Source organism: Acanthochromis polyacanthus, chromosome 10, assembly GCF_021347895.1.
Source record: "Acanthochromis polyacanthus isolate Apoly-LR-REF ecotype Palm Island chromosome 10, KAUST_Apoly_ChrSc, whole genome shotgun sequence".
NCBI lineage: Eukaryota > Metazoa > Chordata > Actinopteri > Pomacentridae > Acanthochromis > Acanthochromis polyacanthus.
In genome coordinates, this window is record NC_067122.1 from 30,248,092 (window position 1) to 30,267,916 (window position 19,825).

General features: G+C 40.1%; 1 protein-coding gene across 4 annotated transcripts in view; it reads right to left on the reverse strand.

The window, feature by feature from the left end:
- Positions 1-255: 255 nt before the first annotated feature.
- csnk1a1 (casein kinase 1, alpha 1) overlaps positions 256-19,825 on the reverse strand; it is a 46,238-nt gene continuing 26,668 nt past the window's right edge. For 2 of the 4 annotated variants that reach the window (XM_022214841.2, XM_022214838.2), the window contains 6 exons: positions 15,097-15,236; positions 14,750-14,828; positions 12,409-12,483; positions 12,211-12,317; positions 11,274-11,422; positions 256-1,000 (listed from right to left, as the gene is read on the reverse strand). In XM_022214841.2, the coding sequence (XP_022070533.1) occupies positions 993-1,000; positions 11,274-11,422; positions 12,211-12,317; positions 12,409-12,483; positions 14,750-14,828; positions 15,097-15,236 (558 nt within the window). In that variant the 3' untranslated portion in view covers positions 256-992. Of the gene's footprint in view, positions 1,001-11,268; positions 11,423-12,210; positions 12,318-12,408; positions 12,484-14,749; positions 14,829-15,096; positions 15,237-19,825 lie in introns of those variants that run through there. The other 2 variants (XM_022214840.2, XM_022214839.2) reach the window with 2 other exon arrangements.

Consider the following 19,825-nt stretch of genomic DNA (forward strand, 5'->3'; position numbering starts at 1 on the left):
ACAATTTAAAAGAATAGACTTAAAAGAATAATATAGAGTTCAGTACTACATGTGTCACAGTTTGTGTGGTGGCAGGTTAAAAAGCATCACTGTAAAACCAAACTACTTTTGAACATGTATAATGAAAAAATGTTGAAGTACAACTGGGGACTGAGAATTGTTCCATCAGTTGTACATGTTCAGGACACAACTAGGGCTTCACATTTAAGTACATTTTTATTGTGCAGGTGGCTGACAATAACTAGTGCTTGAAAGTGAGTTATGTAATGTTTTTATTGGCATTTTTGGATAAGACCATAGGTTTTACAAGAGATTTAATAATTCAGAGCTCTAGAGAGAGGGAAAGAGCCAGAGCATCATTCTACCATTGACTGTTGCCATCAGCCGCTTATATTGTCAACAGGCAAACTCCTAATCACCATAGGAAAACAAAAAGAAAACAAGAAAAAAATCCAACAGTTTTGATTTTTAGTAAATAACATCCAGGGTTCATCATTCAGTTATGAAACAAAATGAGAGAACAGGTTTTAGGTTTACATGTTTTAACATTTTCTTGGTAAAAGGAGGGAGTGAAATAATTAAGGAGTGAGAAGGGAAAGATAAGCTTTGAGACAGTTTCACTGGGAGAGAAACAAAAGGTCAGCTGACTATTTTAACTTCAGTTTCCAAAGAAACTTTACGTAAAGTCAACACTGAAAGGAGGGCACAAACAGGGATGTGGGATGTGTCTTAGGTCGGGGGCAGGGGGCTACAGCCTCCACATCCTAAAAAAAAATTTTTTTCTTTCAGAGTGGAGTTTCATTATATATACACATATGATTATATAGATAACACAACTGACAAAGGCGTGTGTAAATCTATATATTTCCATTACATAGATAGTTGTGATGGAAGGAAAGACACAGACTTTCTGTTTGTCGCTTGTCCAGGAAGAGAGACTTGTTGGTCCTGGTTACCAACGCATCGGCAGCTCTGCTCAGGGCAGAGACCCATCAGAAACCTGAAGACAGACAAAAACACAGGAAGCACCATTACCACAGTGATCTGACGTCTACAGGTGATGGTGCCAGAGACAGACAGGTTGAACAGCACATCAGCTGGTTATTGTCTGAAAGCAGGAGGTCAGCAGCAAAGAAAGGAAACAGGGAGGCAAGATTGGTCTGATAAAGATCAGGAATTGAGACACGCGACATATCTTAAGTACAGTCAAGATTTCAGTTGGTCTTAACAGCCATCACTCACTTTGCATCGCTCCATCAGGTAATTTGAACACACTTTACACAGGATGGAATTCCTCTATCTAGTGCACACACATCTTGAAATAATTTCTACAGCAGTATAGATTTTTTCAAGACAAAATCAAGTTTCAAAACTTTCACTCAAAAGATGGCCTTCAACACAGAATAAAGTTCACTAAAAATGCTTCAAAGGCCAAAGCAAGATACATCAAAGAATTATGTCATTTTTCTTCTTGCTTGAAGGAAGATGAATCACTGAGGTATGTTTCCACCCATTATTTCATCAGCAGTAAACTCAACAGAAAGCTGGGGCATTTTTACAAAACAATCATATTCCAAACACAAATGTGTGTGGAAGGGGATGAAAATAAACAGTGTTGTGAAACTATTTTGACAGATATTGGGGCTATAAAAAATTGCAAGCATGTATGCTTTGTAAACAAGTAATAAACTGGCAATGCTATTGAAGATTCAAAATGCAGTCATTAAAGCATATGTCAGACATCGAAATCTTTAAACGTGAATTGCTTCCCTCCTCATGTGCAGACTTTGTAGTTATGATAGAAGCAGCAGTTATAAAGAGCGAAACAACAAAATTTTAACAAATATACATATGATTAGAATGAGGACTAAGGACTAAAAATCAGCCATGAACCCAGAATTAACCACAATACACTGGGATATGCAGAGCAGAGCTTTAATGGCCCCGGACGCTCCAGAACAATAGATCAAGCAACTGGGACGCCTGACCGAAAAAAGATGATTTTGGAGGAATAATATTAGGATCACAGGGACACCAGAGGGCCCCAATAGCACCCTTGCTCACAGATCTGTTGTTGAAATACAAAAAAGTCATACATTCTAATCCTTTGTTGGACCACCTTCAGCTTTGAGTGTGGCACTCATTCAGTGTGGCATCGTTTCAATAAGCTTCTGAAATGTCTCAGCATTTATCTCTGTCCAGAGTTAGATTAATTTTCTGCCAAGATCTTGTACTTATGATGGGAGAGTCAGACCGCTGCACAAAGTCTTCTCCAGAACATCCCAAAGATCATCAATAGGGCTGAGGTATGGACTCTGTGGAGGACAATCCATGTGTGAAAATGATGTCTGATGCTCCCTGATCCACTTGTTCTCAATGTGAGCCCGACGAATCCTGGCATTGCCATCTCAGAATATGCCTGTGCCATCAGGGAAGAAAAACTGCATTGATGTAATGGCCTGTTCCTTCAGTTTATTCAGGTATTCAGCTGACCTCATTCTATGGGAACACAACATTGCTGAATCCAGACCTGACACACGGCAGCAACCCCACATCAGAGTACTGCCCCTACAGGTTTGTATGGTAGGCACAAAGCTTGATGAGTGCATCACTTCATCTGCTTCTCTTCTTATCCTGATGGGCCCATCACACTGGAAATATGGACTCATTAGATCACATGACTTTCTTCCATTGTTTCAGAGTACAATCTTTATGCTCCATAGCAAATTGATTTTTCTTAGGGTTACACAGCTATTTAATCTCAATCCACTGAGGTCCCTTCACATTGTGCGCACATTATGCTCTTACTTTCACTATTAAACATTGCTGTGAGTTCTACTGTTGATGTCTTCTGGAAACCTGCCACATTTTAGGAGCATCAGGAAATGTTATGTAGTAATAAATGAGACAAATCAGAAAGTGAATATTTGGTGTATGCGTCACTGTCTGTCAGTTTCAGTTTCTGCTGGTCCGTACAAAGGCACAACCATTAAACACAAATACACTGTATTGCCAACATCTGCCTTTACATGCACATGAACTTCAATGACATCCCATTCTTAATATGTAGGGTTTAATATGGACTTGGCCAACCATCGCAGCTACAACAGCCTCAACTCTTCTGTGAAGGTGTTCCCCAAAATTTAGGAGTGTGTTTATGAGAATTTTTTGACCATTTTTCTGAAGTGGATTTGTGAGGTCACACACTGATGTTGGACCAGAAGGCCTGGCTCTCAGTCTCCACTCTAATTCATCCCAAAGGTGTTCTATCGGGTTGATGTCAGGACTCTGTTCAGGCCAGTCAAGTTCATCCACACCAGACTCTGTCACCCATGTTTTTATGGACCTTGCTTTGTGCACTGGTGCAGTCATGTTGGAAGAGGAAGGGGCCAGCTCCAAGCTGTTCCCACAAAGTTGGGAGCATGGAATTGTCCAAATTGTCTTGGTATGCTGAAGCATTCAGAGTTCCTGTCACTGGAACTAAGGGGCCAAGCCCAGCTCCTGCAAAACAAGCCCACACCATAACCCCCCCGTCCACCAAACTTTACACTTGGCACAGTGCAGCCCGACAAGTATGGTTCTCCGGGCAACCACCAAATCCAGACTCGTCCATCAGATTGTCAAACAGACAAGTGTGACTTGTCATTCCAGAGAACACGTGTCCACTGCCCTAGAGTCCAGTGACGGTGTGCTTGAGACCACTGCATTGCATTGGTGATGTATGGCTTGGATGAAGCGGCTCAGCCGAGAAAACCCATTCCGTGATGCTCTCTATGCTGCTCCTGAGCTTAGCTGAAGGCCACATGTAGTTTGGAGGTCTGTAGCTATTGACTCTGCAGAAAGGTGGTAATTTCTGCACACTGTGCACCTCAGCATCCACTGACCCCACTCTGTGATCTTACGTGGCCTACCACTTTGTGGTCGAGTTGCTGTTGTTTCCAATTGCTTCCGATTCATTAGAATACGACGAACAGCTGACCGTAGAATATTTAGAATCAAGGAAATTTCACAATAGACTTGGGTAGCAACCCATCAAGGTATCACGCATAAATTCACTGAGCTCCTGAGAGCTACCTATTCTTTCACAATTATTTGAAGAAGCAGTCTGCATGCCTAGATACTTGATTTTAAACACCTGTGGCCATCAAAGTGATTGGAACACCTAAACCCAGGATTCTAATATTTTCACCAATAGAGTGCATCTCCACCACAGCAGGAACCATCAACTTGAAGAGATCCCGTAATCTCCAAAGACAAATGTCTCGACCACAGGCCCCATACCCCTACTTACACAGCAACCCAAAGACAACTTCAGTGCCCTGGAAGATGCACAAAGACCCAAACATTTGCCCTCTTGCTTCCAAATTTCAACCAGGTGGGTTTATTGATCTGTACATTTACACTTGACGGCTAACAGAGCTTTTCCTGAAATCCATATCGCAACCGGTTTGACTTTGATGCATCTCAAAATTACGACACTTTGTCAGTAAGACTAATAACTAGTGCCAGTGCAGCATCTGCCAGTTGATATGTCCTGCTATAATGACACAAGGCATCGTTTTAAAGTATATTTTTTCATGGATAAGCCTGCATATTTCACAAACCCTGACCAGTTCCTTTTAACATCTTTGAGCTGTTTCTTCACAGAATCCTGTTGACTCCCTGTAAATACTAATGTATGTCGTGGGCTACGGAATTGAGGCAGTTTTTAAGTCAAAAATTTTTTAACCCAGGTCACAACAGAGCTGGGTACAAACTATGATTTTGAAAGTGAACCCAAACAAATAATGGTTTGTCCAGGAATGTGTGTGAGAAAGAGTCAGAAAGAAGTACTGCTTGGTAAGCTCCTTTGAATATCGGGTTGATGTTGTGTAGACAGTCGAGCACAGGAGGAAGACATGAGGCGGTGTGTTCATTTTAAAAAGCCATCATATGTCAGAGTGGCCGGTAGGCCTTTTCTACCATTTAAGAATTTCTATTTCAAGAGAGTAGTGTACCTCAGTGCATCCTGACTACTAACTAGGGGCTTTAAGTTTATCTTGGGTACAGAGAGAGGAGCAGACAGGTAGACTAAGGATGATCTCCTCGAACAAACGGTCACAGCTCAAATACAATACGTTCTATTGAAAAATGTGTTAACTGTGTGAGGTACAATCTTGTTTTCAATACACATGCATTTCCATGTGCTTGGTGTACATTATATAGATCTGGTGGAATGTTAATGAGGTTTCTGATTTTCAGCCAACATTTTGGAGCACAGTGTGTCAATGAGAAAGGCACACTTTGTGCTCTGAGAGGATTTATGAAAAAATGAAAGTTCTGTGTTCTGCAACAATGAGAGTCACACTGGGTGAAAGAGGACAAAAATGCCTATAAATTTATGTAGAAATCATTTATGTAGAGTGTAATGTATGGGAGAAGCGCCAATGGTAATTGCACTTTCCCTAAAATTTTTCTGGTCAAAATTTAGAGTGGGGGATGAATGAGTGAAGTCAAGTGTGACACATTGTAACTGAAGAAAAATTTAGAATTCAAAACAAAAAACTCATGAAACTTATCTGCATAAAAACAGCAAAGATATTATCCCCCAGCTTTAGACAAATAACATTCAAAGCCTTGTGGCCTAATCAAACTGAATAAACTTTCTACTGTAAATTATACCAGATTTACAGGGTTCCAAAGATGACTGGGTTTTTGCAGTTGCCCTGTCAACTTCCTATTCATTGCAATGGGGATTTTTAAAATGGCTTTTGGCAAATTTAGCAAAAACTACACGATGAATTACTACCAAATGTCATAGCACACCATTCCTGATTGAGCTGTTAGTTTTGATATGCAGTTTGTAAGGTCTTTCTCAAAGCTGCACGATGAGCTATGCAGTGAAAATCACTCTGGAAGAATGGATAAGAATAAGGCCAAGGAATTGTAATAGAATTGTGCTTGACAGCAGTTTTGAATAATTTCACATCTTATTTATACCACAGAGATTAGTGTCAATATTTCAAACTTTAATGCTTTCTTTGACAAAAATAAACATTTAAATGATCGAGAAGCCTAAATGTGCCTTGACGGTACTAGAACGTCAAGAAATTACTCAAGCTGTTAACTAAGCAAAGCAGCAGAACAAAAAGACCAGACAGGTTCCTTGAAGAATTGCACAACTGCTTTCATTCAAAAACAATTTGTCACCATTTGTTCCGTATGTCAACAAACCCTAAATGATAACAAGCAGTTATTTTGATAACAAAAGCCATGTAGCAAAAGTGGCCTTTTCACCCGATACCCTGTTTAAGAGCATGAAAAACAGCAGCACTGCACTTTTTGAAAATCAATATACAAACATACTTTGTCTTCAGTATGTGTTCAAATATGAAGGCAAGAGCTGCTTCCAGTCACAATGTATCAGAGAATTCAATGAAGAGGGACACGTCCCTTAGACAAGATCTGCCATCCTCCAATTATATCCCATCCCAATCCCTTCATCCCCACACTCAACCGGTTGAGGAAGATGGCCGCCTTTTGTTTTATCCTCCTTATTTTAGGGGGGAGGGATTTGTTTTCTTTCCACCATCACTGACTGTTTGCTCATAGGGAATCCAATGGCAACTTTGGATTGTTAGGTTCTCTGTTTATCTGTTTAAAATTCCTGTTCATGTTCTATGTTAAATGCTGTGAGATGACGTACAGTGCCTTGTAAATGTATTCGGCCCCCTTGAACTTTTCAACCTTTCGCCACATTTCAGGCTTCAAACAAAGATATAAAATTTTAATTTTTTGTCAAGAATCAACAACAAGTGGGACACAATCGTGAAGTGGAATGAAATTTATTGGATATTTTATACTTTTTTAACAAATAAAAAACTGAACAGTGGGGTGTGCAATATTTTTCGGCCCTTTTACTTTCAGTGCAGCAAACTCACTCCAGAAGTTCAGTGAGGATCTCTGAATGATCCAATGTTGTCCTAAATGACTGATGATAAATAGAATCCACCTGTGTGTAATCAAGTCTCCGTATAAATGCACCTGCTCTGTGATAGTCTCAGGGTTCTGTTTAAAGTGCAGAGAGCATCATGAAGACCAAGGAACACACCAGGCAGGTCCGAGATACTGTTGTGGAGAAGTTTAAAGCCGGATTTGGATCTCAAGGAGCCCTGTGCAAGCAATCATATTGAAATAGAAGGAGTATCAGACCACTGCAAATCTACCAAGACCCGGCCGTCCCTCTAAACTTTCACCTCCAACAAGGAGAAGACTGATCAGAGTTGCAGCCAAGAGGCCCATGATCACTCTGGATGAACTGCAGAGATCTACAGCTGAGGTGGGAGAGTCTGTCCATAGGACAACAATCAGTCGTACACTGCACAAATCTGACCTTTATGGAAGAGTGGCAAGAAGAAAGCCATTTCTCAAAGATATCCATAAAAAGTCTCGTTTGAAGTTTGCCACAAGCCACCTGGGAGACACACCGAACATGTGGAAGAAGGTGCTCTGGTCAGATGAAACCAAAATTGAACTTTTTGGCCACAATGCAAAACGATATGTTTGGCGTAAAAGCAACACAGCTCATCACCCTGAACACACCATCCCCACTGTCAAACATGGTGGTGGCAGCCTCATGGTTTGGGCCTGCTTTTCTTCAGCAGGGACAGGGAAGATGGTTAACCCTTTAAGCTGCAGTCAATTCCAGCCGTTTTCAGTACAAAAAAAATCGCTAATATTCTATTTTTAAATAAAAAAAATGACGAAAAATACAGGGAATATTGGACGCGCATCGCGAGGTGCATTTCCTTGAAAACGACCGATTCGTGGATTTTATACCGACTTCAGGACATGTTTTGGACAAAATAGTTTACTGGCTTGTGTCGTCTGGATGTAAAAGGTTGGATTATGGCCGTTTTTTGTGGAATATTTTTTTCTGTGTGTAATAATGAACCCAGAAATGTGAGTCGCGCTGTGTGCGTTGAAGCCGTGTATAGAGAACGGATGGATGAATATTAGTTTTTGTCGGACAAATGTGTTTTTCTCACCTGCTGTGGTAATCACATCTGAAAGTGATTTATACCGGCGGATTCATGAGAATCTATGCTTTCCATCGGTGTATAGTGTTTATATAATCGCGTTTGCAGCCGTCGGACATTCTTGAAATTCCTATGCAAATTAGTAGGTACACTGAAGTTTAAGGGGTTAAAATTGATGGAAAGATGAATGGAGCCAAATACAGGACCATTCTGGAAGAAAACCTGTTGGAGTCTGCAAAAGACCTGAGACTGGGACGGAGATTTATCTTCCAACAGGACAATGATCCAAAACATAAAGCCAAATCTACAATGGAATGGTTCACAAATAAACGTATCCAGGTGTTAGAATGGCCAAGTCAAAGTCCAGACCTGAATCCAATCCAGAATCTGTGGGCAGAGCTGAAGACTGCTGTTCACAAACGCTCTCCATCCAACCTCACTGAGCTCGAGCTGTTTTGCAAGAAAGAATGGGCAAGAATTTCAGTCTCTCGATGTGCAAAACTAATAAGAGACATACCCCAAGCGACTTGCAGCTGTAATTGCAGCAAAAGGTGGCGCTACAAAGTATTAATGCAAGGGGGCCGAATAATATTGCACGCCCCACTTTTCAGGTTTTTATTTGTTAAAAAAGCTTAAAATATCCAATAAATTTTGTTCTACTTCACGATTGTTTCCCACTTGTTGTTGATTCTTGACAAAAAATTAAAATTTTATATCTTTATGTTTGAAGCCTGAAATGTGGCGAAAGGTTGAAAAGTTCAAGGGGGCCGAATACTTTCACAAGGCACTGTATGTTGTGAATTTACGCTATATAAATAAAATAGAATTGCATTGAGTTCGATTGATACCACTGTCAGCTTATGAGCATTCTATGATTTAACTGTAAAATTCTAACCAAGACCTTTTTGATAGGGGAGTATACACAGTAGTGATCTATATTTCTTCAATTTGCCTACACATGGTATCAATTGACAGTGGTATTCTCTCAAGCTCATCTGTGGCAGACTCATTAAGCACATCCTTGAGTATGCATGGTGAGCTCCCCTGCACTGGTATGGGGATTCTTGTACACAACACGGTGTGCAGTGGTGTAAAGCGCACACAGTTCCTGCTCTTGCTTCAAACAAGAAGGCGTCAGGCAATTTTGAAGCCCTCAACTCCTGGAGTAACTTCTCAAAGTGTTTAACATGTTTGTCTTTAGAAGCAGAGTGTTGAATTTCTAAATTTCTCTTTTTTTTTTTTCATGTGCCAGCACTTGCTGCAACCAGAACATTGAGATTTTGGTCTTATTTCTTGTTGTCAATGCAAGAAAAATCCATATTTAATGGAGTCGTGGTCGAAACTTTTTTAATTCGCCATACAAATGCTCAAAAGAGCATAACTTTACTGATCTATCAACATTACTTTAAGATACTGTTGTCATGACAACACTGTCAGCAGATGGCTGCACCAATGTGCTGTCTCATGGAAAACATCCATCCATCCATTATCTATACACCGCTTAATCCTCCTTAGGGTCATGACGGAGCTGAAGTCTACCCCAGCTGACTAAAGCTTGTTTTATGCTTGTGTCTGTGAGGTCCGAGCAAATGAAGTACATCATTTTAGCAGCCACGTCTTCTCACACAGTCCTTCTCAAGCGGAATGTTTTCGCATCGCACAATTCCAAATTTACATGGACGAAGACATTTGGAAAGCTGGCGGAAGAACAGGAGCTCCTAGTAGCAGAAGTTCAGAAACACAGGCATTTATACGATTCATCACACAGATCACTGTGACAACCGGGTTATGAACAATTCATGTTGAAATGCAACTATTCCGTAAAATACCATGTTGTAAGTGGTGTAACAATGGCAAACTTCTTCTACTCTCGTTTAGTACTTGAGTAGACTAGGTTTGCGATACACTCCTCCCTGCAGTTTGAGAGCAGACGCTGCATGAAGGATAAAATCACACACGGTCTCTAAAGTGGATTTCCAAGCATCTTATTCCGCGCAGCTCGTTCATGTGGAAAGCATAACCCAGCCTTTAGGGTGAAGGTAGAGGAAACCCTGGACAGGTCACCAGTCTACACACAAAGAGAAACAAATACACTCACATTCACACCTACGGACAATTTAGAATCACCGATTAACCTCAGCATGTTTTTAGACTGTGGGAGGAACCTGGAGAAAACCCACACATGCACAGGGAGAACATGCAAACTCCATGTAGAGAGATCCCAAGTCAGGATGCAAACCAGGATCTTCTAGCTGCAGCAGCAGCACTCATGGGAAACAAATGTACTATAAAATTAAAACAGAAAAAGTTTGACTGTTCTATCTACTTTGTTTTATCCTCATGAAAACATCTGCAACCTCGTCAAAACAGCACTGCCACCCATCAGTTCAGAGCCAATGGCTTTAAAAATACCAACAGGTTGTTAAAAATGTTTCATCTGGAAAACCATAGGCTTTGTTAGTCACCAATACAATGCCTTTTGAAAAATAGTTTGCCCCTCTTCAGCTTTCATAACTTGCACATTGATTCTTTTGTGAGCTGGACTGGTAAGCACTTAATCTTTTGATCACATATGGAAATGCACTGAGGCTTCAGAAATAATTTCATTGCAACTTCTGCATACTGTGATGTCACATACATACTCTTTACTCTCAGACAGCAATACGTTGTGGTTTGCATTGAGTCACAGCTGGTCATAATCAACTTGACATAATGTGTAGACAATTCAGGTCACAGTACATTAACAGAGGAAAACAAGTGTGCAGTAAGGAGGGAAAACCAATCAACAATCAGTGAATATTATCTAGTTTGGAGAGGGTAAGTTAATGAAGAAACACTGCAGAAAAGTCAGAGTTGTTTGATCAGCTCATTTTGTCAGTATTAAAACACTGTCACAGAGGAGAAAGCCCGTCTTCAAGCCCCAACAAAGGAACAGAATATCATGGCAGCAAAGTTAGTAGTCAAATTCCCCAAGGACGTCTTTGCCTCTGCAAGACAGACCAATTGTATCAATAATTTTTTAGGGTGCCTCCTCAAACTTTTAATGCTGTTTGGCATCATAATTCCAGCATGTATCAAGAGGTGTTTTGCTATTGATTTCCAATTTGCTGTTCATATTTTTTTCTTTGTGTTTTTAATAAAAGGGGCACTGTGGTATGGGTTAGGGAATAAAACAATCTAATAGTCTTTAATGCTAAATGAATGCATGAGCAATTGGTGTCTGTAAAAAACGTCACTTGGCTGTTTGCTACTAACCTTTCATGTTAGGCTTGGGTTTGTCAGTTTGCTTGCCTGTGGGGGTTTGTGCCTGCTGGCCCTGGCCCCCAGAGGAGGCCCCCTGCTGAGCTGCTTTCTGTTTCAGCATGGTCCAGTCAAATGTGTAGTCATACTGATGATTCAGAGTCCTAAAACACATAAACATACTTCATCAACATAATATGCATAAACATTTATACACAGAATTTACAAAGGGCAGAAGGGAAGGAACAGAGGAACTAAGCAAGGAAAAACTGCTGAGCATCAGAAGCCACAGCTGAACAGAAAGAAAAGTCAGACAGGGAGCTGGAAGAAAGGGGGAAAAAAGGACAAAAAGGTAGAAAGACATTTACTCAAATATGCTGAAAGTATACAAAGTCTGTGCCTAATGCCTGATATGTTCATGTATTTATACTCCCACAATTATCAACAATCAATGAACGAGAAGGGAGCATGTTCAGTTAAGCCCAAAAGCCCGGTGTTCTTTGGAGTGTGTCCTTTGAGATACTGGTAACAGAATTATTTACACTCATCAGAATATCCTTGATGGTGATCCTTGGATTCTTCCTGGGCTCTCAAACTCATTCTTGCTCCTGCAGGTCACTCTTGGTTTCCTACCACTCAATTTGACATTCTTCAAAGTGTGGAATGTCTTGTACGTGTTGATTTTGCCTTTCACGTTGGCTACTTGTACATAGAAACACTTGGGACATAACTTCATAGCCTTACCCCATTTCATGAGCAGCCACAAAATTCACTGTAAATTAAAACCTGGTGTGATTATGAATAATTTTGGGCTTAACTGTAGCAGGAGACAAAGACAGGAGTTCAGAGACTGCAGAATTGTAGTTACATTTAATTTGGTCTAAGTTAGACAGAAAAGTATCAGTCAATCAACAGTGACATCAAAACTGGCAACAATTGCCGGTATATTTACCTGAAGAGGATGCGAAACAGCTGACGCAGATACATGTAGTCTGGAGCCTCCTCAAAGCGCAAGCCACGGCAGTAGTTCAGATACATGGCAAACTCTGCTGGGAAACCCTGGAAACATGCATTCATACAGCAGAGTTGTGTGGATGTGGAGGAAGATGTGCAAACCACTGTCCACTGTCCTTGTTTAATGTGTTCTTACCTTACAGAGGACCTCAACAGGGGTGGACATCTTCTTTTCTGAGATCTTCTCATACTTCTGCTTCTTTGTGGCAGCCTGGAGGAAAACATAAAACACTGATATTACTGGCAATACACTGCCACTGAAATGTCTAGAGGCATACAACCTCTGTGACACTGTCAGCATCAGCACATTAGTATTTGCAACATATATTGGTTACTAATAACTATTTAGTCATTCTAGTTCTATGACAAGTGGTCTAATAAATTTGTTAAGCACTGTATACATATATGGAATTTACATGCCTTGACATATTTAATCATAATCTGATGTGAGCAAGACGTAAGTGGTAAAATTATTCTCATGATCATCGTAGAAACTGATCGGGTTCAAATGGATTCTCCTAATTTGCATTCCCCTGGGAATAAACTTGGCCTTTAAAACCAATGTCATAAGCTAGACTACAGTGGGTACGGAAAGTATTCAGATCCCTTGAAATTTTTCACTCTGTGTCATTGCAAAGATCTGGCCAGAAGTCTTTGCCTGACAAAATAATTTCTGCAGCACTCAAGTTCCTAAGAGCACAGTGGCCTTCACAATCCTCAAATGGAAGAAATTTGGGACGACCACAACTCTTCCTAGACCTGGCCGTCCAGCCAAACTGAGCAATCGTGGGAGAAGAGCCTTGGTGAGAGAGGTACAGAAGAACCCAAAGATTATTGTGGCTGAGCTCCAGAGATGCAGTCGGGAGATAGGAGAAAGTTCCACAAAGTCAACTATCACTGCAGCCCTACACCAGTCGGGGCTTTATGGCAGAGTGGCCCAACGGAAGCCTCTCCTCAGTGCAAGACACATGAAAGCCCACATAGAGTTTGCCAAAAAACACATGAAGGACTCACAGACTATGAGAAATAAGATTCTCTGGTCTGATGAGACCAAGACTGAACTTTTTGGTGTTAATTCTAAGCGGTATGTGTGGAGAAAACCAGGCACTGCTCATCACCTGCCCAATACAATCCCTACAGTGAAACATGGTGGTGGGAGCATCATGTTGTGGGAGTGTTTTTCAGCTGCAGGGACAGGACGACTGGTTGCAATTGAAGGATGGATGAATGCGGCCAAGTACAGAGAAATCCTGGAGGAAAACCTCTTCCAGAGTGCTCAGGACCTCAGACTGGGCTGAAGGTTCACCTTTCAACAGGACAATTACCCTAAGCACACAGCTAAAATAACAAAGGAGTGGCTTCAGAACAACTCTGTGACCGTTCTTGACTGGTCCAGCCAGAGCCCTGACCTAAACCCAATTGAGCATCTCTGGAGAGACCTCAAAATGGCTGTCCACCAACATTCACCATCCAACCTGACAGAACTGGAGAGGATCTGCAAGGAAGAATGGCAGAGGATCCCCAAATCCAGGTGTGAAAAACTTGTAGCGTCATTCCCAAGAAGACTCATGGCTGTACCAGCTGAAAAGGGTGCTTCTACTCAATACTGAGCACAGGGTCTGAATACTTATGACCATGTTATATTTCAGTTTTTCTTTTTTAATAAATTTGCAAAAGTTTCTACATTTCTGTTTTTTTCTGTCAAGATGGGGTGCTGAGTGTACATTAATGAGAAATAAAATGAACTTTTTTGATTTTGGCAAATGGCTCCAATGACAGAGTGAAAACTTTCAAGGGGTCTGAATACTTTCCGTACCCACTGTATGTGCAAAAAAGTTAAAGTGGGAGTATGTGTACATTTACAGCAGTTACTTAAGACTTCACCTTCAACCATTTCTTCCATGAAGTATATTTATGAAGTTTCTTCAGCCTACAAAAGTAGGCTTTGGACACATGACAAATTTTTAGACTCCAGAGATTCTACATAAATTATGTAGAAACATTTTAGTTTTTTTTTTTTTAATTGTACAACTTGTCATACCTGCTCAATTAGTTGTGGAAGTTCACTAAATAATTTTTTTATTTTTATGATCAATTATTTCACATTAAAAATAGCCTAATAAATTATGAAAAATGCTTTAGAAACCAGAGACAGTCAAACAGAAGGTCCCTGATGGTTTGAGATGAGTGATTCATATGTGGTATCAGATAGCTTCGATAGCATTACAACCACGTTGATATCACCATCCATCAGCTGTTCTTGTAGTAACACAATTTACAACTTGTGCTTGGTGGCATAAAGCTATTTTACTAATTTTGTCTGGAGCATATCTATGCATATGACATTTTCAGTATCCTCACATTTCATGTGTTAATAAAACCAACTAACAAACATGAAAAGACAAGGAAAAAAAAAAACTTTGCTCCAGTGAGTAATTTGTACCCTAATCATTTATGAGTCAGTAATATTTTCATACCTTTAATCCCTGCCATGGCAGACTGGTTCTGTTGAAGTACATCAGCACGTAGCCTAATGACTCCATGTCATCACGGCGACTGGAGACAATATTATTAACAGTTGAGTACAGAAGCAGGCCATCAGTGCCTCTGACAGTACAAACATAGATTATTCACTTTACTGTTACTGTCACAGAAATAAATACTGCAGGCAGGTTGCAGCAGTGTTGATAACACTCCAGCTCCACTTAAAAACAATGTTATCTCATGTAACCTTATTTATTAACGTAAAGACATTCAAAAGATATTAAAAAAAGAAAAAAGGATTACATTACTGTGTGAAAATTAAGTAACTGTGTGCACAGACCTCTGTTCAATGCCCAAGTGTGCGTTGATGGAGGCATAGCGTGCTGTGCCCGTCAGATTCTTGTCTTCTCTGTAGGGGATGTGCTGTCGTGTTCGGTTGTCTCTGTACTTCTTCGCCAAACCAAAGTCAATAAGGAACAACTGACAGAGAGAACACATGGTGGTTATTAGTCAGTGCTGCCCACCAGTGATAATAATCCAAAGTATATAAAAGGTCTGGATGCATAAAATTACTATAACATATTTTCTTCATTTAAAAACACAATAGATTAGACAGGTCCTGCTGTGAAACACAAAAAGCCAAATAATATTACTGTACAATGAAGATATCCTTATGACAGCATCACCATGACTGCCATCAGGGAGGAGTTGTCATATCAACAATTATGTCCCAAAACATGAAATTGACTTACACTCACATGCCATCATAGGCTTTTCACTTAATGCTGTTTTTATGAGCAATGCTTGCTTTTAATCAGTAAACAAACTTTTACGACTATAAAAATGAATACAAAGTTAAGCAATTAGCATTTTTTCCTTTATAAAATATTGGCTGTAAGACCACACTCACTCAAATGCTTTTTCTACATGGCTAAAAGTTGTCAGCTACAGATAATTAATACATGATTTCTGCATGTAATAGACTCAGCAGTGGAATGCAGTTAGAGCTCCTCTGACCCATCGCATACCAGACATCGGGGTTGCTCTGTTTTGCATTTACTTTAACATATCAATCGTTCCTGTTGCAAATTCCTTCAGTGTCCTGGGTGGCTAATTTGTTCAGTTAAGCAGTGGGCTTTCCTAAACCTATGCTGTTCTTTAGTCAGCACTTGTGTTGGACTCTCTGACAATTTTGTCAGCTATCTCCACTTAATTTTGTTTTATGATTGTGTTGTGTGTAAATGCGCTGCAGAATCAAGTTCTTTTCCATCCAAGGTGTGCTTGATGATCAACAACACAAAAAGCCTCTAGACCTACCCCTAAACTGCTCAATGCTTGCAAAGTAACAGCTAATCCAAAGTTTACATTTGCTTGGTTGTGGAAAAATGGACAGGTTTGGGGATCAGTAACAAGTTTTTGCTTTAGAAGAAGTTACAAAATGATTGGCTAAATATTTCTGCCTTCATGTCGCCCTGTGTTGGCTTATTCAGTGACAAGTCTGAAACGGGTATTATGCTTAATATGTCTGCATGTTTGTTTTGATTCAATTGAAGTAACAATACATACATCCCATACAGTTGTGGGTCAATACATTTGTGCATGAGCTCTAGAATTGAACATATAGATCGACTGTTTTTAAAGAACAATACAATAAATACTGACATGACAACCAGCACCGCAAGAAAAAGCTTTAAAACTTATTTTCACACAATAACAAAAAGCGCTGTTAAAAGTGAAACGACCAGAAACAAAAAGTTGGTAAGACCTCCATTACATAGTTTTATGCATTTTTAGAAGGAAATACTACTGAAATTGTTTTTCTACATGCTGAAGCTACCATAACGTGGTAACTATGCTACGTATACGTTTCAGCTTCATGTCTGTACGCACTTGAAATTGTAACCAGGCTGCATATCTTAGATTTTAGGTGCATCTTCTCCACATACACTTTTAGAGGATCACACTGGACAATCCATTAGCTTTCACAACTGTCATATTATTTATTATTACACATGCTGCTTCAGCAAAGTGTTTATCAATCCACATTTTAAATACACAAGCAATTAGTTTTAGACTTTAATGGCATTAGGCTTTCTTATTCATATAGGTTTTTGTTGACAGGATTTACAGTGCTGTCAATGGGTACATTAGCGGTGCACCACACACGTGAAATATGGATAAATATAGAAACGTTAGCAACAAAGAAAAACCAGGGAATACCTAAAAATAATACAACCATGCTTGGACAACAGAAGAAGCAGCAGAGAATGTCAGAGGTTAATTCCTGATGAAGCATGCTACATGCATATTGGCTTGAGGATTGTTTAAGTAAATTAAGGAATATTACAGCTGTTATGTTTGTCTGGGATCTTTCGTGAATTCCTGGATGTTGATGGGCTCTTGGAGAAATGTTGGTAGGCCAACCACTCCTGGGAGGTTCTCCACTGTTCCACGTTTCCCCATTTGTGGATAACATCTCTCACTGTGGTTCTCTGGAGTCCCAGAGCTTCAGCAATGGCTCTGTAACCCTCCAGACTGAAATATCAATAACTTCATTTTGTATCTGTTCTTAAATGTCTTTAGAACATGTTAACATGCTAATTTTTGAGACCCTTTAGCTAATTCATAATGCCAGACAGGTTCTATTTTGTGATTTTTAGATTCAACAAGTCCAGCAGTAATGAAACATGGGTGTGGCTATTGAAATTGAACCCAACTTCAAATATATTTGCTCATATGGCAGATTGGTAGCTTAGGCTAAAAGGGCAATTACTTTTTTTTTTTTTAAACATCAAATAGCGCAAGGTGGGGCTGGAAAGCATTTTTCCTTCAAAAAAATTAAATCATTTAAAAACTGCCTTCTGTATATACTTGGGTCATGTTTGTGTTATATAAAAATGAGTTAAAGATATGAAACAATTAAGTGGGATGTGTACAAATGGAAGATATTTACAGCACCCACACACACACACACCTTGTTCAACTGCTCAGCCAATCACATGGCGGCAACTCAATGCATTTAAGCATGTAGGCATGATCACTACCAGCTTCTTCAGTTCAAACCCAGCATGTGACTATGGAAGAAAGTTGATTTAAGTGAGTTCGAAAATGGCATGGATGTCAGTGCCAGACAGGTACAATTTCAGAAACTGCTGATCGACTGGGATATTTACTTACAATAATCTCTAAGGAGTAAATGAGAATGGTCCAAAAACAAAGTATAAAGTAAACAGTAGTTCTCCGAGCAAAAATGCATTGTTGATGGCAGTGGTCACAGGAAAAAGGTCAGACTAGCGAAATATACACTACTGGCCAAAAGTTTTAGAACACCTTGAGTTTTCCAGTTTTTATTCAAGTAGTTTAAGTCCAATGAATAGCTTGAAATGGTAAAAAGGTAAGTGATGAACTGCCAGAGGTTAAAAAAAAAGGTAAGGTTACCCAATACTGAAAAATAATGTACATTTCAGAATTATACAAAAACGCATTTTTCAGGGAACAAGAAGTGGGTTAACAACTTAAAACTGCTGTGCAGCAATGGAGATTGATCAAGCCTTCAAAACTGGTGCTACCAAATCCTACAGGTGGCAACTTTTCTTGATCACTTTCCAGTCCCCTCTTGTCTGCATAAAAGTAGTGCTGGAACACATCATGGAACCACTATTTGAACAGTATTGTACTGCAGAAAGTAGTGTGTTGCTATAAAATGGCAAGGAATAGGCGATTAACAATAGATAAGAGACACATCATCAAAATACTTTAAAATGTGGGTCTTTCCAATAGAGAAAACATGTAAACAAAAAAAAAGTCAAGGTGTCAGTGAGTCCAGTTTTCTTCACCACAAAAAGGCACTCAGAAAATGGAGAAACTCTGACAGGAAGAGGTCTGAAAGACCCAAACCCAAAACAGAATCAAAAGACCAGACAACTGTCAAACATGGAGGAAGTGTGACGGTCTGGGGCTGTTTTTCTGGATCCAGGACCGGTGACTTGTACAGAGTGAGAGGAACCCTGAACCCAAACGTCTACCACAGCCTTCTGCAGCTCCATGCAGAACCCTCTAGTATGTTCTAGTTGGTCAGAGGTTCATCCTACAGCAAGATAATGACTCAAAACATCAGTCCAAGCTATGTCAGAAGTACTTTAGGAAAAATGAAGGTGATGAGCTTGAAAATACAGAGTGGAAGCACAGTCTCCAGACTTAAAGCCCATGGAGCTGGTTTAGGATGAACTGGACAGAAGACTGAAAGCAAAGCAACCTTCAAGTGCCACACATTTGTAGAAACTTCTACAACAGATTTAGGAAGAACCTTCTGAAGAACATTTGATTTCCATTGTGGAAAGAATGCCATGAGTGTACTCAGCTGTTACAGTGGGTATGGAAAGTATTCAGACCCCTTGAAATTTTTTACTCTGTGTCATTGCAGCCATTTGCCAAAATCAAAAAAGTTCATTTTATTTCTCATTAATGTGCACTCAGCACCCCATCTTGACAGAAAAAAACAGAAATGTAGAAACTTTTGCAAATTTATTAAAAAAGAAAAACTGAAATATAACATGGTCATAAGTATTCAGACCCTGTGCTCAGTATTGAGTAGAAGCACCCTTTTCAGCTGGTACAGCCATGAGTCTTCTTGGGAATGATGCTACAAGTTTTTCACACCTGGATTTGGGGATCCTCTGCCATTCTTCCTTGCAGATCCTCTCCAGTTCTGTCAGGTTGGATGGTGAATGTTGGTGGACAGCCATTTTGAGGTCTCTCCAGAGATGCTCAATTGGGTTTAGGTCAGGGCTCTGGCTGGACCAGTCAAGAACGGTCACAGAGTTGTTCTGAAGCCACTCCTTTGTTATTTTAGCTGTGTGCTTAGGGTAATTGTCCTGTTGAAAGGTGAACCTTCAGCCCAGTCTGAGGTCCTGAGCACTCTGGAAGAGGTTTTCCTCCAGGATTTCTCTGTACTTGGCCGCATTCATCCATCCTTCAATTGCAACCAGTCGTCCTGTCCCTGCAGCTGAAAAACACCCCCACAACATGATGCTCCCACCACCATGTTTCACTGTAGGGATTGTATTGGG